The sequence below is a fragment of the Trichosurus vulpecula genome, chromosome 1 (assembly GCF_011100635.1).
Source record: "Trichosurus vulpecula isolate mTriVul1 chromosome 1, mTriVul1.pri, whole genome shotgun sequence".
Taxonomy (NCBI): Eukaryota; Metazoa; Chordata; class Mammalia; order Diprotodontia; family Phalangeridae; genus Trichosurus; species Trichosurus vulpecula.
In genome coordinates this window covers 9,886,838-9,904,795 of record NC_050573.1, presented here as the reverse complement: position 1 = coordinate 9,904,795, position 17,958 = coordinate 9,886,838, and the positions used below count along the sequence as shown (strand labels likewise).

Here is a 17,958-nt window from a genome sequence, read left to right as displayed (position 1 = left end):
GCTGTGTAGTGATACTTTGGAGTTTCAACATATCTTAAATTAAAACTACGTATAGTCCTGATGAAGGCTCTTGGTTTTGTTCTGTTTACAAAACACATCTTAATTTTTAAAAATTTTCAGTTACTTTTATTCACCATATTTATCTCTAGTTCAGGCCTGAACAACATACAGACTATATGCGACCCATTAAAAGGATTTCAGTCACCACTGGGCACTTTCTCCTGTTTGTCATGTGACCCAAAGCAACCAACCATGGTTAGTCCACCTCCAGTGTAACCTATCTGCCGCCCAAAGAGTTTAGCCTATTTTAATCTTGGTCCCTACCTACTTCCAAGTTGTGCAACTCTGCTCCAGTCAGTTTCCTAACCTGGGCAATACTGGTGGCTAAGTTGCCCATTTCAGTAGTACTCAGGTAATGGTTCTCCCCTCCTGAAGGAGGCAGGAGAGGCAGATTATAGAATCACAGTCCTATTTGAGGGAGCAGCTCAGGGCCTTGGAGACCATCAAGGTCAATCCCATTACTTTACCAATGAGAACAAACCTGACCCTGCTGAGGGGGCTTCCCTCTCACACCAATGCCTGTAGCTGCCGTTCACCCACAGGAACCCAGCAAGGCAGCAGCGGAGTTAGCAGCTCTCTGATTCCTCCCAGCTTTGACTGCATTGCATTCAGTGTGCAGAAGGATATAGTGTCTTAGGTTCGGGTGTCCAAGCCAGGGAAAGCCGTGGCCATGGGCAGGAGAGCCATCTTTGCAGCTTCCTGTTAGAGCTGATGTTTTTACCTCTCTTCTCATTTGACACAGGTCTCGATATGGAAGAAGGTAAAGAAGGAGGGTCATGGCTTGGAATCAGTAAGAAAGGAAAGCTGGCCGCCCTGACCAATTACATGCAGCCAAAGCTTGATAAAGAGGCCAAAGGCAGAGGTAGGATGTGGAGAGGTCTCTGGATGGCTGTGCGTATTGTTTGAAAAAAAAGCCTTCTAATAGTAGTGGGCATGAGGATGCCGTTTTAAGGTTTACAAACCACTTTACACCCCGTTGTTCCCCAGGAGATGCTTCCTACAGGTGCTGTTAGATCCTCATTTCCAGATGGGGAAACTAAGGCCCACGGCCACACACCTAGCATGTGTCAGAGGGAAGATGTGAACCACCATTCTCTCTGAAACTCAAGGCCAATGCTTTTTCTATCGTATCGTGTGCCACTTCAATTCCTTTTAAAAAAAACCAACTCTTTTCCATTCTCTGTCAGTCCAAATTATAGAAATGTCATGTCACTGGCAGCCCCCCGTTCTAAGGATGGGGACCTAGGAAGCAGGCTCAGTGGTCCACTCTTACACAATCATAGATCCAGAACTGGAAGGTACCTTGGAAGTCATTGAGTCCAACCCTCTCCTTTTGTTTACAGATGAGGAAACTGAGGCAGACGGTTAGTTGGAGTGACTTGACCAGGGTCACATAGCTAGAAAATGCCTGAGGCTGGATTTGAACTCAGGTCTTCCTGACTCAAGGCCCAGTGCTCCATCCACTGCACCACTCTGTAATCATCAAAAGGATGCTGGAATGCATCTGCTATGAAGCTCCATCACGGCCCACTTCCCATGCTGTGGATGGGAACTGGGAGGAGCCAGAACCATTGCTAGATGAAGGCTAGCTGTAAATGACATCACTCATAGCTTCCTTTAGATGTTTCAAGAGGAGGAGAGCCAAGAGCAGACCGTGACCACCCCATTCCTTGTAGTCTGTGCCCTCTTACTCTCCCACCACTCACTGCACTGACCTTGCAGGGATATGTCCATCCCAGCTCACCACAGAAGGCCAGGTTTCCACATCTGCAGCCCTTATGCCTCAGGCCCCTTTGTCCTCTCTGCCATCTCTAAAGACCCCATCTGGATTGTCCATGCAGTGCCTATCTGGGGACTCAGAGCTATAAGGAGCAGGCTTCCTGCTGGGCCTCCTAACTGCCTCCCAACCATGTCCCGGTGTCTACACCAGCTCCTCGCTAAAGGCTTTACTGCCCTTCGAGAATCCTTACGAGCATTTTGAGGACATTTGACCCCATTCTTAGTGGATATATTTTATAGTTTGTGCTAGTAATCTCAAAGGCAGAGTGAAGGAATGCCCAAGCTAAGGAGAGGAGGGAGGGGAGAAGAGGCACTCTGGTCCCTTGAGGATTTCCTTGTCCTTTTCTGAATCAGAGCAGCCAAGTCCTCAGACCTTGGACATTGCCTCTTGGCAGCTGCTTTTCTTCTTCAGAGTCCTGGGTTATACGTGGAAGGCCAGCTTGTGAGACCTGACTCTGTCACTTAGTCCATGGAAGACTCTGGCAAGTCAGGCCAGCTTTCTCAACCTGAGTCTTCACCTACAAAATGGGTGTAACTCTCCCTCCCCCGCCCATGTCCCAGAGTTGTCATGAGAATCAGAGAAGAGACAAATGTCAGAACTCTTCAGGAAGTCTCGTGACCTAGATGAATGTAAATGCCTCACTGCGCTCCCTTGCACATGGCCAGTCCGTTCCTTGGAAGTGTCTCCCAGCTCCCTTCTGCAGTGGAGGCGGATGAACTCAATGAGCTCATAAGGTCTTTTCTGACTCTGAGTCTGAGGTCCTGCCAGCCCCCTTATTCCCTGTGTCCCAGCTCCTCCTGCTTCTGGCCGTTTGGGGAGGGCTGGGCTGCCTCAGAGTCCTGCTGCTTCATTTTCTTCTTGCTCTCCCTGTAGGTGAGCTCGTAACCCACTTCCTAACCACTGACGTGGACAGCTTCTCCTACCTGAAGAAGATCTCCTCAGAAGCACACCTGTATAATGGGTTCAACTTGATAACTGCAGACTTAAAGTAAGTTTGTACCAAGAGTAAGTTAAGCATTGGACAGGGGAAGATTGGCAAAGGAAGGTGGCAGCAGGGTGACTGATGGGGACAAGGCCATGCTCTGCCTCCTCACTCTTCCTGCTTTCCCTGGTCAGACAAAATATCCAAGGAAGGGGTGCTTAGACCAAGCAGGAGAGGAAAACCCCATGATCTCTGCATGCCCAGGGACTCCACACCTGACTGGGAATCCCTTACACAAGATCCACCACAGAAAAGGCGCTCATTGTTAGGAAGATTTTCCTGTGACTTAAATTTGCTCTTTGTAAACTTCTTCTTGTTGCTCCAGGGCCAACAGAACAAGGACGGTCCTTCAGCTGCCTGAGAGCTAAAGAGACCCTCACAGGGCCAGAGCATATTCTTCTGTCCTCCTGGTTCTCCCCCTCTGGCTGTGATCCAGCACTTGCCCTCCTCTCTGAACATGCTCTAGCTAGTCCCCATCTCTTCCCCCAGCTAGCCAATTTGGCCCCTCTGGACGTGAAGCTGGTTCTCTCCTCTTCCCCCAGCCGGCCCCAATTTGGCCCCTCTGGACAGCCATAATTTGGCCCCTCTGGATGTGCTCTAGCTGGTTCCCTCCTCTTCCCCCAGCCAGCCCCAATTTGGCCCCTCTGGACATGCTCTAGCTGCCTCTCTCCTCTTCCCCAGGCCCCACCCCAATTTGGCCCTTTCCAGTTCTTCTTTGGAAACGATTTTTAGAGTTTTTCTGTTTGCGCCTTAAAGTCTGACTTCTTTTCCAATTAACATCCTCAAGAGCTTTTCTTGATCCTCTCTTCAATTACTGCTTCACCTTCATTGATTTCTGGGGCGCCAGGGGAGCCATAAGACTAAAGAGAAAACATCAAGTCAGCACAAGTAAAACCCAAAACTTTCACTGGCTGAGGCAGCCACTAACTTGTCTTCCAGAGCATCCACAGCCCCTGATGACCCTAACCCTCTTTCAGCTTACAGCCTAATAGGGCAGTCGAACACAGAGGCAGAGAACTCTAATAGAGAGAATTAGGTGCCCTCCACATCATCCCTGATGGCAGGGGGATGTTAGCTGGAAGGGGAAGTGAAACCCACCTTGCTGATCCTGCCTAGGTGGGGGCTCCTTCCCTTGGCCCCCCATGCCAACCATGATCAGGTCTTCCTATGTCTGTGGCAATGATGTCCCCATCACAAAGCACCCTTTCCATGGTGGTCCAGCACCACTCCTGTGAGGTCAGCCTGCTCAGCTTCCCTTCATGGATCAAGGAGCAAGCCTAAGCTCCAGCAAGAAGGAAGAGATTTGCACATGGCTTCAAGATCCTGGATATCACTGGCAGGGCATAGGCCCACAGGCCTTGGGAATGCTGTCTCTCCTTCTGAGGCTGGAGTGGAAGCAGCTCTTCTCTTTGGGCAGAGGACAGGATCACCTTGGGCTGCAGGAGAGGCTCAGACACATAGTAGGTGCTTCACAAACACTCTTCCTTCCCATTCCCCTTGGACAGGGTTGGATGGTAACCTGGTGCCATTGTTCCATAGGGATGCTTCTGAGTCAGGTTCTTGGCATTGTTAGAATCAGGGTGCATTCTTACTTTGTAGATGTTCTTCTTCACAGATTTGAATTCTTTTTCATTGAACTAGACACCCCTCCCCCCAAGTTCATGTGTTTGCTATCTCCCTCTTTCTCAAGCAAAATTGTCGCTTTGTTCAGTGAGGCTCAGACAGCCAAGTATCCTATATGTCCACTGCCAGCCACTCTACTTGCACCCTTGATCTCCCCACTCCCCCAGTGGATCTCCCCGACTATCATCCTCTCTCTCTAATCTTCAGTCTCTCCTATTTCCTAGCGCTTTCCCTGCCCATCACCTGATGCTGATTAAACTTTTTCTCTTCTGGCCTAACCTCTTGATCTCTTGACTTCCAGTCCAAGGAGCCAAGGTAGGAAGAATTACTTCCTGGGGAGATCTTAGGACCTCCGGACTGAGGAATTCCCCTACAGAATCAACAAGTGGTAATTAAGCATATGCTGTGTGCCAGGCCCTTTTCAGCTCCCCTCATCCAGCCAAATTTGGTGTCTACTTGGCACTCACCTTTCATCTGTGGCTTCAGGAAAGCTTGTAGCATGCACAGTGGCTACACCCCAGTAAAACGTTCTTGGTAGATGGGCTGAACTAGGTTGAGGGTAATCGAAGGACCTCCGGCCTAACTCGGTGAGTTATAGGGAGCGTCTGCCCGAAGCATGTGAAGACTTCTCCCAGTGGAATGGGCAGATGAGAACAGTTTGTGCCTATGGCCACGAAGGCAGCTGAAGCTCAAACTGGGAGCTTAGAGCTTGGTCAGGCATCTAAGACACAGGGTCATCCACTGCATCTCAGGCCACGGCCAGTCATCCTGACCTTTGTGTCACCACTGGACGTCGATGACTCTGAAAGAGAGAATAAGGCTGATGACTTTGTGCAACTCTACCTCACTGGAATCCAATTTCTACACAAGTCAAGGACATACAACCAATATTGGCCCTGCTACCTAGAAACAAACAGGAATGGCACATCCTTAAAAAGCCCTCATTTGATTCTGCCTTCATCATTCAACTGGAAATGCTCTCCACTAGCCAGTGACCTCTCTTTGCCTGTTCTCAGTCCTCATTCTTGACCTCCCTGCAGCCTTTGACACGGTTGATCACTGCCTCCTGCTCCAAACTCTCTCCTCTCAGGATACCCTCCCTCCTGCTTCTCTTCCTACTTTTCTAACCACTTCTTCTCTGTCTCCTTTGCCAGATCTTCATCCAGATCACTTACCCCATCAGGAGGTGTTTTCTGCCCTAGACCCTCTTCCCTTCTCTCCCTGTTCTCTCACTCAGTGACCTCATTGGCTTAGCACATTCCATTTTAATATCTCTTAAGATAATTCCCAGATTGATATTCTGTTCCTAGTCTCTCTCCTGGGCTCCAGCTCTGCATCACCAGCTGCTTCTCAGACATCTTGAACTGCATGTCCCACAGGCATTTCAGCATGTCCTAAACAGAGCTCATTATCTTTCCCCAGAATTTACCCTTCCTCCCAGGTTTCCCTTGTCTGTCAAGGACCCCACCATCCTCCCAGCCACCCACGTGTGCACCCTGAAAGTCAGTCTTCATTATTGTACTTCTCTCCCATTTTGGCCTCCTGCCTCAAGTTTCCGCATCCCACCCCATCATTCTTCCACACAGCTGCCAAAGCATAGTCTTGGAGTCCAGGTCTGACCGTGTCACCCTTCCCTCCCTCCCACTCAGGAAGCTCCAATAGCTCCCTATCACCCAAATACAATCTTCTGGGTGGCAGCTAGGGCCCATCACCACCTGTGTCCATCCTACATTTTGCATAAACTTCTTCCTGTGTGCTTGGGGTTGTCTTCCCCCTATAGAGTGGAGGCTCCTCCAAGGCCCAGACGGATTCCTCCACGTCTTTGTATCCTCTGGGCCTCGCACAGTCCCTCAATTTTGATTGAGTCATTGATCCTGAGTTCCTGCCAGGGTTCAGTCCCCAAATCCTTCCCCACACCAGTGGCTTTAGCAGTAAGAGGCCAAAAGTTCTCATCCATATTTCACAGGGGAGGAAGCTGAGGTTCATAATGGCTCCATGACTTCCACAGACATGAGGCAACCCCAGCTGAGCCGGGGCTTAATGCAAAGTCTTCTGACCAAAGGCCACTTTTCTCTCCACTCTCCTGGCTGCCTGCAGATAAGACTTGATTAGATGCTCTGCCCAGGATTTTAGCGAGGAAAACATAGGGGACATAAAGGAAGTCTAGGAGACAGTCATTGTAGAAAGGTCACTTGGATGCTATGGGTTGTTCAAGAACGAGGCATTGCAGTGATCAGAGCTCTCCCCACTGAAGTCAATGACAACTTAGCTACAGCTCTGGAGACGATGTCCAAGAGTCTCTGGGAAGTCAGAGATTCATGGATCTAGAACTGGAAAAGATCTTTAAGGTCACTGAGTCCAGAGGCCATTGAGGCCCAGAGAGATCAGGGAACTTGCCCAGGGTCCTACAGCTGGGAAGGGTCTGAGGCAGCACATGAACTGGGCTTCCTGACCCCTGGCACTCTGTGCCCACAGAGCGAGGCAAGGACAGCAGAGACAGAAGGCCTGAGCAATGTGTGAGAAATGGAATGAACTGGAAAGCATTTGACCAAGGAGAAAGAGGCTGTAGTCTGACCTCTCCGATTCTCCTTGGCTGGTTCAGTGAATAGTCAGGTCATTTCCCTTGGCCGTGTCTCCATCCCTAAAGGGAGAGATGTGCCCTGTGATATCTCCAAGGGTCATTCCAATGCTGGTGCTCTGTGGCTCTGAGTTTCCTTGATAAAACCTGGCATCCTCCATTAGAAGAGATGACCAGGGCAAACAGCCGTCATCTCGTGAATGGCAGTGATTTTGCATGGAGCATTTGAAGACATGACAAAAGTGCCAGCTGGCTTTTGTGGGGGGCAGGGGGCTCCTGGGACTCACAAACCTAGGAGACAGGACAGGAGATTACAGAACTGCTGCAGCTTCCAAATTACAAGAGGAAAAGTGAACACAGAGTGGATGAGATGAAAGGCAGAAGATCAATGGAGGGTGGGGGTAATGGTAATTGAAGGAACTGATGTAACTCTTCCTTGGCAAATGAAAAAAGGAAGAATTGAAGTCTCTTCACAGTGGTCACCAGGGCAGGTGAACAGAGAGAACCCAAGGGAGTGAAGATTAAGAATGGTTCAGGCTAGGGCGGCAGCAACTTTTGGAGTCTCTCATGGATAGGGAACAATTTAAGGATGTAAAATTATACATCAAAGAGACCAAATGAGATCAAAGGAGGGTTTGAGCTGCTAGCAGTTGGTATCCCCTCCAATAGTGCTTCAGAACATACAAGACCTGAAATTGCTTTAGAGCTCTTATCACAATGGACGGCTAAGGGGCAAGCCCATCAGGTCCCATAAGATGAACATGATAATGGGGAATGGCACGTCGTTAGAACAGCAGCAATCCTATCGATAAGGTGCTTGAGCCAAGGAACCGAATGAAAAGTGGCTTCATTTTTGTGGCCAGTCCTCTGTGTATCTGCATGGACAGTTCTGGAGAATTCACCAACTGCAGGGTCAGTAACTGTAACCAGTGTGGAGTGACCAGGGTTTTGCCCCACAGGCACCATATCTAGAGGACATAACTTACCCTTGTAGACCTTTAGCAATGTGGGAACTAGAGACCTTAGCACACCTTGTTGGCCAGGTTAATTAGTTAAAATTGGGAGCCACTGCATAGCAGGCTGGATCAGCTCCTGCCCTTCCCCCAGCCCACCCTGGGGCATGGTTTATGGTCCTTGCCCTGCACACAAAAATTGCTAGTTATAGCTTGAGCAATAAGATCTCATTAATGGAGGATCCATCAATGCAGGATTTAGAAAGATTTCACCTAAAGGCTGAAGTTTACCCTTGGGTAAGATTTGTTGTTGTTCAGTCATTTCAGTCATGTCCAACTCTTCATGACCCCTTTTGGGGTTTTCTTGGCAGAGATCCTGGAGTGGCTTGCCATTTCCTTCTCCAGTTCATTTTACAGATAAGGAAACTGAGGCAAAGAGAGTTAAGTGACTTGCTCAGGGTCATACTGCTAGGAAGTGTCTGAGGCCACATTTGAACTCTGGAAGATGAGTCTTCCTGATTCCATGGCCAGTGCTCTATCTGCTGCACCATCAAGCTGCCACTTGGACAAAATATGAAGACTCAAAGCATCTCAGAGTTGGGAGGGACTTAGGAGACCTCCTAGTCTTAAGTGTCTCAACAAGGATACCTCCCTTCCCACACACAACACATCCAACAAGTGATCATCAGACTTTTCTTTGAAGCCCTCCAGTGAAGGGAGGAGACTGGGAAAGGAAACAAAGGGCAGCCAGACAGAGTAAGTGAGGGAGCAGAGTCTCTAGTAAAGAGACAGTCTATCTGAGAGATCCTCAATGAGCTTGTAGAATTCGGTAGAAAGAGTGATGGAGTCATCCAGAGCCAGAAAACTTAGGGGAGAATTCAGTTCTGTGACTTGCTTACTCCTTTCCAGACCTCCTATTCCTCCTCAGTAAAATGGAAGGACTGGACTAATCCAGTTAAAGATATATCAAACACCTACCATATGCAAGACTTTAGGCCACTCGTTCCTCTTCCCCCCCAAGTGTCGATCTTGTCCCCTTCCCTGCTGCCGACAGGCATGCCAAGGTCTTCTCCATTCTTAAAAAACCTTAACTTGACCCTGCCATTCCTTCAAGCTGTCTTGTTTTAGTTCTTCTTCCTTTCAAAACCAAGTTCCTTTTGAAAAACATCCACTACCTTCACTTCCTTTCCTCCCACTTATTTTTTTAGCACTTGTAATCTAGTGTCTGATCTCACCATTCAGCTGAAATTGCTTTCTCCAAGGTAACCAATGATCTCTTAATTTTTAAATGCATTTACCTTTTCTCAAACTTTATCCTCCTTCAAGTCAAGTCGCCAAGTATTTATCAAGCACCTACTACGTTCCATACACTGTGCTAAATGCTGGGAATGCAAGGAAAGGGGAGAGAAAAAAGTACAACAAAACAAACCAGCCCCTACTCTCAGGAGCTCCTAGTTACTGGGGGAGACACCATTCAAATATCTGCATGGTATATACAGGACAAACTGGAGAAAATTAGCCTTAGCCTTTCTTCAGGTTTTAATGCCGTTGACCACCCCCTCTTCCTGAACAGCTTCTCCTTCTGGAGTTTTTGACACTACTCCCTCTTGGTTCTCCTTCCTGTCTGACTGGGGTGTACGGGTGTCAGGAAGACAAATCCCTCTGGCAAGAGGGCTACTGAGCCCTTTTCAGGGCTGCTCATCCATCTTGGGTGTCTACCTGTCACCCAACTCTCACCTCTGGCTCCCAAAAGCTATAGTGAAAAGCACAGCAGTAAAACCATCTCAGCAGATGGGTTAAACCAGTTTGAGGGCAACCAAGGGGCCTCAAACCCATCGGTGAGTCAGGAGGTTGTCTATCCCAAGCATATGAAGATTTCCCTGGGTGGAATGGGCAGATGGGAACAGTTTGTTCCAACAGCCATGAAGGCAGCTGAAGCAGGTGCTTCAGAGAGCTTAGAGCTTGGTTAGACATCAAGGTTATCCACTGCAACCTGAGCTATTGTCAGTCAGTTTGACTTTTGTCACTTGGACACTGGACTCTGATGACTCTGGACAAGAGAGTGAGACCAATAACTTCATGCAACTCTGCCTCACTTCAATCCAACTTATGTGCAAGTCAAAAGACACCACCCACACCGTTTTACCATTTTTAGGTACCTCAAAATCCTGTGGCGACAGGCAAGTGACGAAGCAGCAGGTGCAAATACTCTGGGAGCTCAGTCATAATGGTGCAGACAAGTAGCTCAGGCCATCTTCTCACTGGACTGAAGCAACAGTGGGATTTGGCAGCCCCCTGGGTATCTGAGCAGCCTTTTAAGGATCACACCGCTCACCTCCTGGTGTAAGGAATGGGCTAGAAAGGTGCCCTAAAAATTGTCTGCTTCATCTAACAACCTTGGCCTGCTTCCTGCAGCAGACAGGGGTCCAACTCTGTGGTCAAAATAAAAATTTAAAAAGCACAAAAACATTTTCAAAGATGATTCGACACATGGAATGTGAACACACTTATGGACAACAAGAAGTCTAGTAGATCTAAAGATGACAGCTCTTGTTGTGAGAGAACTTAGCAGATATCACATCCAAATAACGGCCCTGAGTGAAACAAGGCTGCAAATGAAGGCCAGCTTACTGAAGTCAGAGCTGGATGCACGTGTTTCTGCAGTGGACTCAGTGAAGGGAAGTGACGTGAGGCTGGTGTAGGTTTTGCAATCAAAACTAATCTAGCCAACAAGCTTGTATGCCTGCCAAAAAGAGTGAATGACAGGCTCATGACAATGCAATTGTCACTTGTAGGAAAGTGCCATCATCAGTGCATGTATTCCCACCTTGACAAACTCTGCTGAGGTCAAAGAAAAATTTTATGAGGACCTGGAAACCCTCATTATCAATGTGCCAAAAGAGGACAGGCTTATAATTCTGGGTGACTTTAATGCCAGTTTAGGCACAGACTATCAGACACGGCAGGGAGACCTTGGGAGGAATGGAGTCAGAAACAGCAACAGCTATGGTCACTTACTACTGAAGACTTGTGCATCTCATGACTTTCTCATCACCAAAACTATCTTCTGTTTACCTAAGGATGTGCCCTCATAGCAAACATTAGCATTTAATAGACTATGTCACTATAAGAAGAGACAGGATGTGAGAGTGACCAAGGCGATGTGCAGTAGAGGGTGCTGGACTGATCATAGACCTATCCTCTCCAAGCTAAATGTTTGTATTCAACTAAACAACGTCCCCAAGGCAAGCCAACTACCAAAAGACCTAATGTCAACAGATGAGAGCGCTTCTCTGGAGGGATAGCGGATAATGCTCTTGAGCTTTCCCAGTCACCAGTGAAGTGAAGCGGGGCTGTGTGCTTGCTCCCCTGCTTTTTAGCATGATGTTTTCAGTGATGTTGTAGGGCACCTTCAAAAGGATGAACATGGCATCAGGGTCACCTACCGCACTGACAGTAAATTATTTAACTTGAAAAGGCAACAAAGTATGGATCGATTCTCTGCTGCTTGTGCTAATTTTGACCTGACAATTAACACCAAGAAAAGCACAGGTGCTCCATCAGCCAGCTCCACACCACACATATGTGGAACCATCAGAACAAATGGAGAAGTTTTGAAGGTGGTGGATAAGTTCACTTACCTTGGTAGTGCACTTCCCAGGGATGTACACATTGATAATGAGACTGATGCATGAGTTGCCAGAGCTAGCTTAGTGTTTGGGAGGCTCTGAAGGAAAGTATGGGAGAGAAGAGATATTAGACTTACTACCAGACTGAAGGTCTACAGAGCCCTGGTGCTGACCTCATTGTTATGTGCCTGTGAAACCTGGACAGTCTACCAGCGCCATGATAGGAAACTGAACCACTTCCATTTGAATTGTCTTAGGAAGATTCCGAAGAGCACCTGGCAAGGTAGGGTACTGGACCCTGAGATCCTTTCTTGAGCTTGAACTGCCAAGCATTCAAACTTCACTGCAGAGAGTGCAACCCTGATAGGCTGGCCACATTGTTGGAATGCTAAATATATGTTTGCCTGATAGACTGTTTTACAGAGTACTACACAAGATAGGTGCACACACAGAGGTCAGAAGAAGCAATACAAAGACACTCTCGACATCTCTCTGAAAAACTTTGGAACCATTTGTGTGATGTGGGAGACACTGGTACAGGACTGCCCAGCGTGATGTAACCCTGTGAAAGAAGGCCCTGTGCTGTATGAGCCCAAGCTGAATTGCAGTAGCTCAAAAGAAATGTGAGATGTACAAATTTACAGACATCTCTGTTCTGACTTTTCCCCTGGACTATCTGTGCCCAACCTGTGTAAGGCTTTCTGAGCTCATATGAGTCTGATCAGCCACAGTCAGGCACACCATACTTGACCTGACATGGTGATGTCATTTTGGTCCTCTTCGAGAGTGAAGAACAGTAACACCTTTCCCACTACTCCTTCTCCATCTCCTTTGCTGGTTCATTACCCATCTTACACTCTAACCCAGGGCTCTGTCCTGGCCCTTTTCTGTTCTTACTTGTTGATCTCATCATTTCCAATGGATTCCATTTTTGTCTCTATGCACACGACTCTGAGAACTATATATAGAAACCTTGTCTTCCTGTGAGCTCCAGTCTCACGTCACCAAATGCCCTTACTAAACGTTTATTAGATTGGATTGGATAGGAGATAACATGTACATACAAACAAGCTGTATGCAGTGTAAATGGCTATTGTTTGTCCTTCATTCTCAAAGAGGCCATCAGAGAGGTAATGCCATGGCATGCAAGTGAATTGGATTTAAGTGAGGCAGGGCTGTGCAAGGTCACCAGCCTCACTTTCTCCTCTGGAGCCACCTGGGTCCAGTGTGAATGGCAGATAATCTTAGAATAAAGAGGCCAGTAACAGAGGGGAACAGGCTGAGTCTTAAAGGAAACCATGGAGGCCAAGAGGGAGGCAAGGGAGGAGGAGGGAGAACTTCCAGGCATTGGGGAGGGGCAGACAGCCAGTGAAAAGGTCAGTGTCCTTCCTGGGGTCCTAGAGCTGGATCGTAGAAGGTGTGGAGATGAGTAAAGAAGGCAGGAAGGGCTTTGAATGTCAGACAGAGGGTTTTATATTTGTCCCAGATGAAGTGCTGCTGTAGCCTCCTCAGCAGAGGGGATGTGTACTGGAGATCACATGACAGGTGAGTAGAGGATGGACCAGAGCAAGGAAAGACCAAAGGCAGGAGAACGATGGGAAAGTGTTGTCCTAGTCTAGGTGAGAAGTGAGGAGTCCTCAGTCTAGGCCAGGAACTGAGAAGGGCATGTGCACAGGGGATTCTGTGGACATAAAAAGGACACCATTGGGCCACAGATTGGATATGGGTGCGGGGGAGAAGTCAAGGAGGACTTGAGCTTGTGTATGAGCCTGGCTGGTGGGGAGGATGGGTGCCCTGGACAGGAAGAAGGAAGTCGGAATGGGGGGTGGGTGGAGGGAAAGAGCCTATGTTCTGTTTTGGACTTGTTGGGTTTGAGGCACCTGCCAGATGTCCAGTGTGAGGGGTCGAAATGGCCGTGGTGATGTGAGTCTGCACATCAGAAGTGAGATATAGCAGCCAAACATATACATCTGAGAATCATGTGATCGAGATGATGGCAGAACCCACGAGAACTTAAGAGATTATCAAGGGAGATCATTTAGAGGGAAAAGGAAAGAATGCCCAGGCAGAGCCTCGCCACACACCCACGGTTGGTGGTCGTGGCCTGGCTGAAGATTCAGCAAAGAATCCTGAGAAACAGCAGTCAGATGGGCAGGAGGAGAAGCAGGAGAGAGGGGCATCACCAAAGCCCAACATCCAAGAGGAGAAAACAAGCGACACTGACCAGCTATTAGGGTGGGCAGTGAAGAGACTGCCGCTGACTTTGGAGAGAACACTTTCAGTGGAATGAGGACATTGGAAGCCAGATTACAGAAGATTTCAAAGTGAATTGAGAGAAGAGGAAGTAAAATGTGGATTAAAGATTGCTTTCTCAAGGGGCTTAGCCAAGGTGGGGAGGAAAGATAGATTAACAAGCGTGGCCCAACCAAATGAGGGTTTCTTAAGGATTGGGGGAAACACAGACGTGTTAATGGGCAGCAGGATGGGAAGGGAGGGGTACATCGAGAAGAGCCTCGGTATAGACAAGGGCCACCTCTTCATGTGAACAGCCAGTTCACACGAAGATATCTAAATGATATGAGAAGGAGCTCTTGGACAGCAGCCTCAATTCTTTCAGTGAAGGATGAAGCCAGGTTCTCAGCTGAGAGGAGACAGAGTGCCAAGGGATTTTTGAGAAGGGTGAAAAGATTGGAATAGCTACAGTGAGGAGTAGGAGAGGGAGCTGATCGGGATGGTATGAAGGATTTTCTTGCTGCAGCAAGGACCCAATTGAGATTGTGTAGCATAAATTTGTTGTTTGCCCAGCAAACACGGGTCTATGATTTCCTCGAGCTCTGTTCAGCAGTACAGGAATATGAACAAAGGGAGTAGATGGTGGGAGTAACGCACAATCAGGGTCTGTTTGGCAAGAGGACGAGGGGCCAAAAGACTCTAGAATACAGGCTAGTGTGGAATTGAGCTGACCAAAGAACAGAGATAGTGAGGGGAGAAGCCGGTATGGGAGTTATAGCCTGGGAAAGAACAGCGGGTGGAGGGATTGGGGATCGGTGAAGATGAAGACCAGAGTCAGATTTTGTAAGGCATTGGGAAAGATGGGATGGTAAAATGTGATTAGCAGATGAGGGAATTTTAGAGCTCATCAACATGGAAGTGGAATGCTTTCGAGGGACAACCATTTGTTTCTGTGTATAGCTGAGGTAGAGTGGGCGAGCAGGTATTCAGATTGAGTATGTATGTTGACGTCCCCGGCTATGAGGGCAGGAGCCATGCCGAGAAACTGAGCTCATTCATCTGCAGGATCCAGAGGTAATGGCCATCGAGATGTGGATTGGGTGATCTCTCTAGAGAATAAGACCCTCAAAAGAAGCTGCTTAGTGATAGTAGTGAGTCTGGAAGTGTCAGTGGTGAGGAAGAAGGATTCCAACACACACACACACACACACACACACACAGTTAGTCAGGGGATGAGTGAAAGGGCAGCCAGTGCTAGAAATGGAGGCCAGAGAGGCTGCTTCATTGGGGGGAAGCCAGGACTTGGGGAGAGTCAGAAGGTGGAAGGCAAAGTCAATCACATTGGTTCATTGTAGGGCAGACATTCCAGAGACATGGTGGAAGGGGAGGGGTACAGAAGATGGGTAGCTGGGGATGAGAACAGCCTTCATACATTTGTCATTTCCCCTTTCTGGGCCCCAGTTTTCTCATATGCAAAATGAGGAAGTAAGACTAGCTAGCTAATCTTTAAAGATTCCCTTCTAAAGTTCAGTGATTTTCTATTGTCTAGTTCACCTCTGTAGCTGGACCCCTCAATGTTCCTTGGTATTCTCTTTGTTCTGACTCCCTAGTTCTCCACAATGACAATTGTAGCCCTCAGTCCTACCCATCCGGGCACACTCTTCCTTGCCTTACTCTTCTAAGCTTGTCGACAAAACAGCTGCCCCTGATATCTCCACTTCCTCACTGCCCACTCTCTCCTTACCCCTCTCCAGCCAAACTTTGACCCACCACCCTCCCAAAGCTGCTTTCTCAGAAGTTGCCGATGCCCACCTCAGCAGCCTGGGTTGGGTCACATCCTTCCTGGATGAGCATTTCATAGAGTCCCCCTCATCCCCTCCTGTTCAATGCTCTCTCTTCTCTTGCCTTCAGAAACAGCATCCACTCCTGCCCTTTTCCTTCCTCTCTAACCTTCTCTCTCTCCTTCCCTAAGCCCTCTTCCTCTTCCTGACCCCTGAACGTGTACTTGCCAAGGCCTCTCCTTGAGCCTTGCCTCTTACCTCCACACTGTCTGCCTTGGCAATCTCATTCACTCCCAGGGTTCCAGCTGCCCATGGTCTGCTGACAATTCCCAGATCTCTATTTCCATCACAAAGCTCCAGACCCAAATCTCCAGCTGTTTATGAGAATTCTCCCCCTGGCCACGTCACCAGCATCTCAGACTCATGCAGACCAGATTCATTAAATCTTCCTTTTCACTCAACTGCTCCAGTCCCATCCCACCCACCCTGCATTCATCCACATTCATCCAGGCTTCTGGGTTTGGGGCCCTGTAGTTATTATGACCCTGGACTCCTCTGTCTCTTAGTAACTCCTGCTGACTCCAGCATTGAAATGGCTTTAATCCTTCCCACCTCCAGCCCCTGCTACAGGCTCCTGGACAATTGTAGCAGCCTCTTAGCAGGCTCACTTAATCCCCCCTTCAAGCCATCCTTCCCATGTTCTGATCTGTATCCGAGGTGAAGACATAGAGGCGTCCTTATCAGGTGTGTGGAAGGCGCAGTGAGGCTCTGGCTGTATAATAGGAAGGATGCTAGAATCCAATTCAGAAAGCTATTAACAGCCTGGAACCATGGGCTGAAGCACACTGTTGACAAATGTACAGGGACTGGGGGGCAGGCTACCCACAGAAAATGCTGGAGATAGACCTCACCTGATAATTATTCTTATGAAAAAGGCTTGGTGCTCTTAGGGAGGCCAGAGATGCTCATGAGACAGAGGTCCAAAGCCTCCCTGCTTCTGTACCCCCAGGGGCTCTCGTCTGCTTGGAACTGGGCAGCCCTCAATGTTACTCTGTCTTGGGAATGCCTTTGGCATCTTCACCCCAGGAGACCTCTTTTCTTTTTTGACTTACTGCAAAATTACAGAACTGAAAGGGACCTTAGAATGTCAGAGCTGGGAGGGTCCTGAGGACAGGGGATGTCAGGGCTGGGAGGGGCCTTAGAACAGGGGATGTCAGAGCTGGGAGAGGTGTGAGAACAGGGGATGTCAGGGCTGGGAGGCGTCTTAGAACAGGGGATATCAGAGCTGGGAGGGGCCTGAGAACAAGAGATATCAGAGCTCGGAGGGGCCTTAGAACCCAGAACCTAGAACCCATCATGTTAGAGCTTGGAGCTAGGAGTCCATCCAGAGGAATGTAATAAGGATGGTGATGAGTAGACAGAACTCTGGACCTGGAATCAGGAAGACCTGAGTTCAAATCTAACCTTAGACACTTTGTAGCTGTGTGATACTGGGCAAGTTCCTTAACCTCTAGCTGCCTCAGTTTCCTCATCTGTAAAATAGAGATAAGGATAGCACCTACCTCCCAGGGTTATTATATGGATCAAATGAGGTGTTTGTAAAGTGCTTAGCACAGTGACTAGCACATAGTAGGTGCTTCATAAATGCTTGTTTTTATTTTTTACCTTCACTCCCAGATGAGGATTAAAGAACTACATGCGTTATCTTGGAGAAGAGAAAACTGGGGGGGAAGGGGTTATGACCTCCTGCCATGTGGAAGGATTAGCCTTATTCTGCTTCTCCCCAAAGAATGATGGGTAGTAGACATGCAGAGAGCCTGATTTAGACTTGATGGGTGAAAAATGTTCCTGAAAATGAGAGCTGTCCCACTGTGGAAAGATGTGTCGTCCTGAGGGCCTTGGGAAGCCAGCGATGGCCTCGGTGGGGTTCTTGGTGAGGCCAGCACCAGCCCAGAAGCCTGTGGGCTCCTCTCCGGCAGATCTGTGGGAGAAGAAGCTGACATGGGCAGCAGGAGACCCTGCCAGCACCCTCTCTGAGGGCTTGTGTGTCAGATCAGGGCTGCTCAGGGGCAGCCTTGCCTTGCTTCTCCCTTCCTGCTTCTTCTGCCTTCGTTTTCTCCCTCTCTCTCTCTCTTTCATTATCAGTCTTTCCATCCCTGTCTCTTTCTCTGTGTCTCTTCGTTTCTCTCCCTTTCTCTACTACTTTCTTTATAACTCCCATAACTAACCATAATATGGCCATGTAATATATTTTAAATTATTTAGTGTATCTATTAAGCAGAATTATATACTCGATTCCCTGGACTAATGGAATGTTCTAAAAACATTTCTAAATTTCTC

General features: G+C 48.3%; 1 protein-coding gene across 1 annotated transcript in view; it reads left to right on the top strand.

Moving 5' to 3' along the window:
• The window catches only part of TANGO2 (transport and golgi organization 2 homolog), a 169,506-nt gene that overhangs the window by 126,998 nt on the left and 24,550 nt on the right, over positions 1 to 17,958 (top strand). Inside the window, exons 4-5 of the mRNA XM_036758333.1 lie at positions 803 to 922; positions 2,714 to 2,828. Coding sequence (XP_036614228.1) covers positions 803 to 922; positions 2,714 to 2,828 — 235 coding nt within the window. The remainder of the gene's footprint in view (positions 1 to 802; positions 923 to 2,713; positions 2,829 to 17,958) is intronic.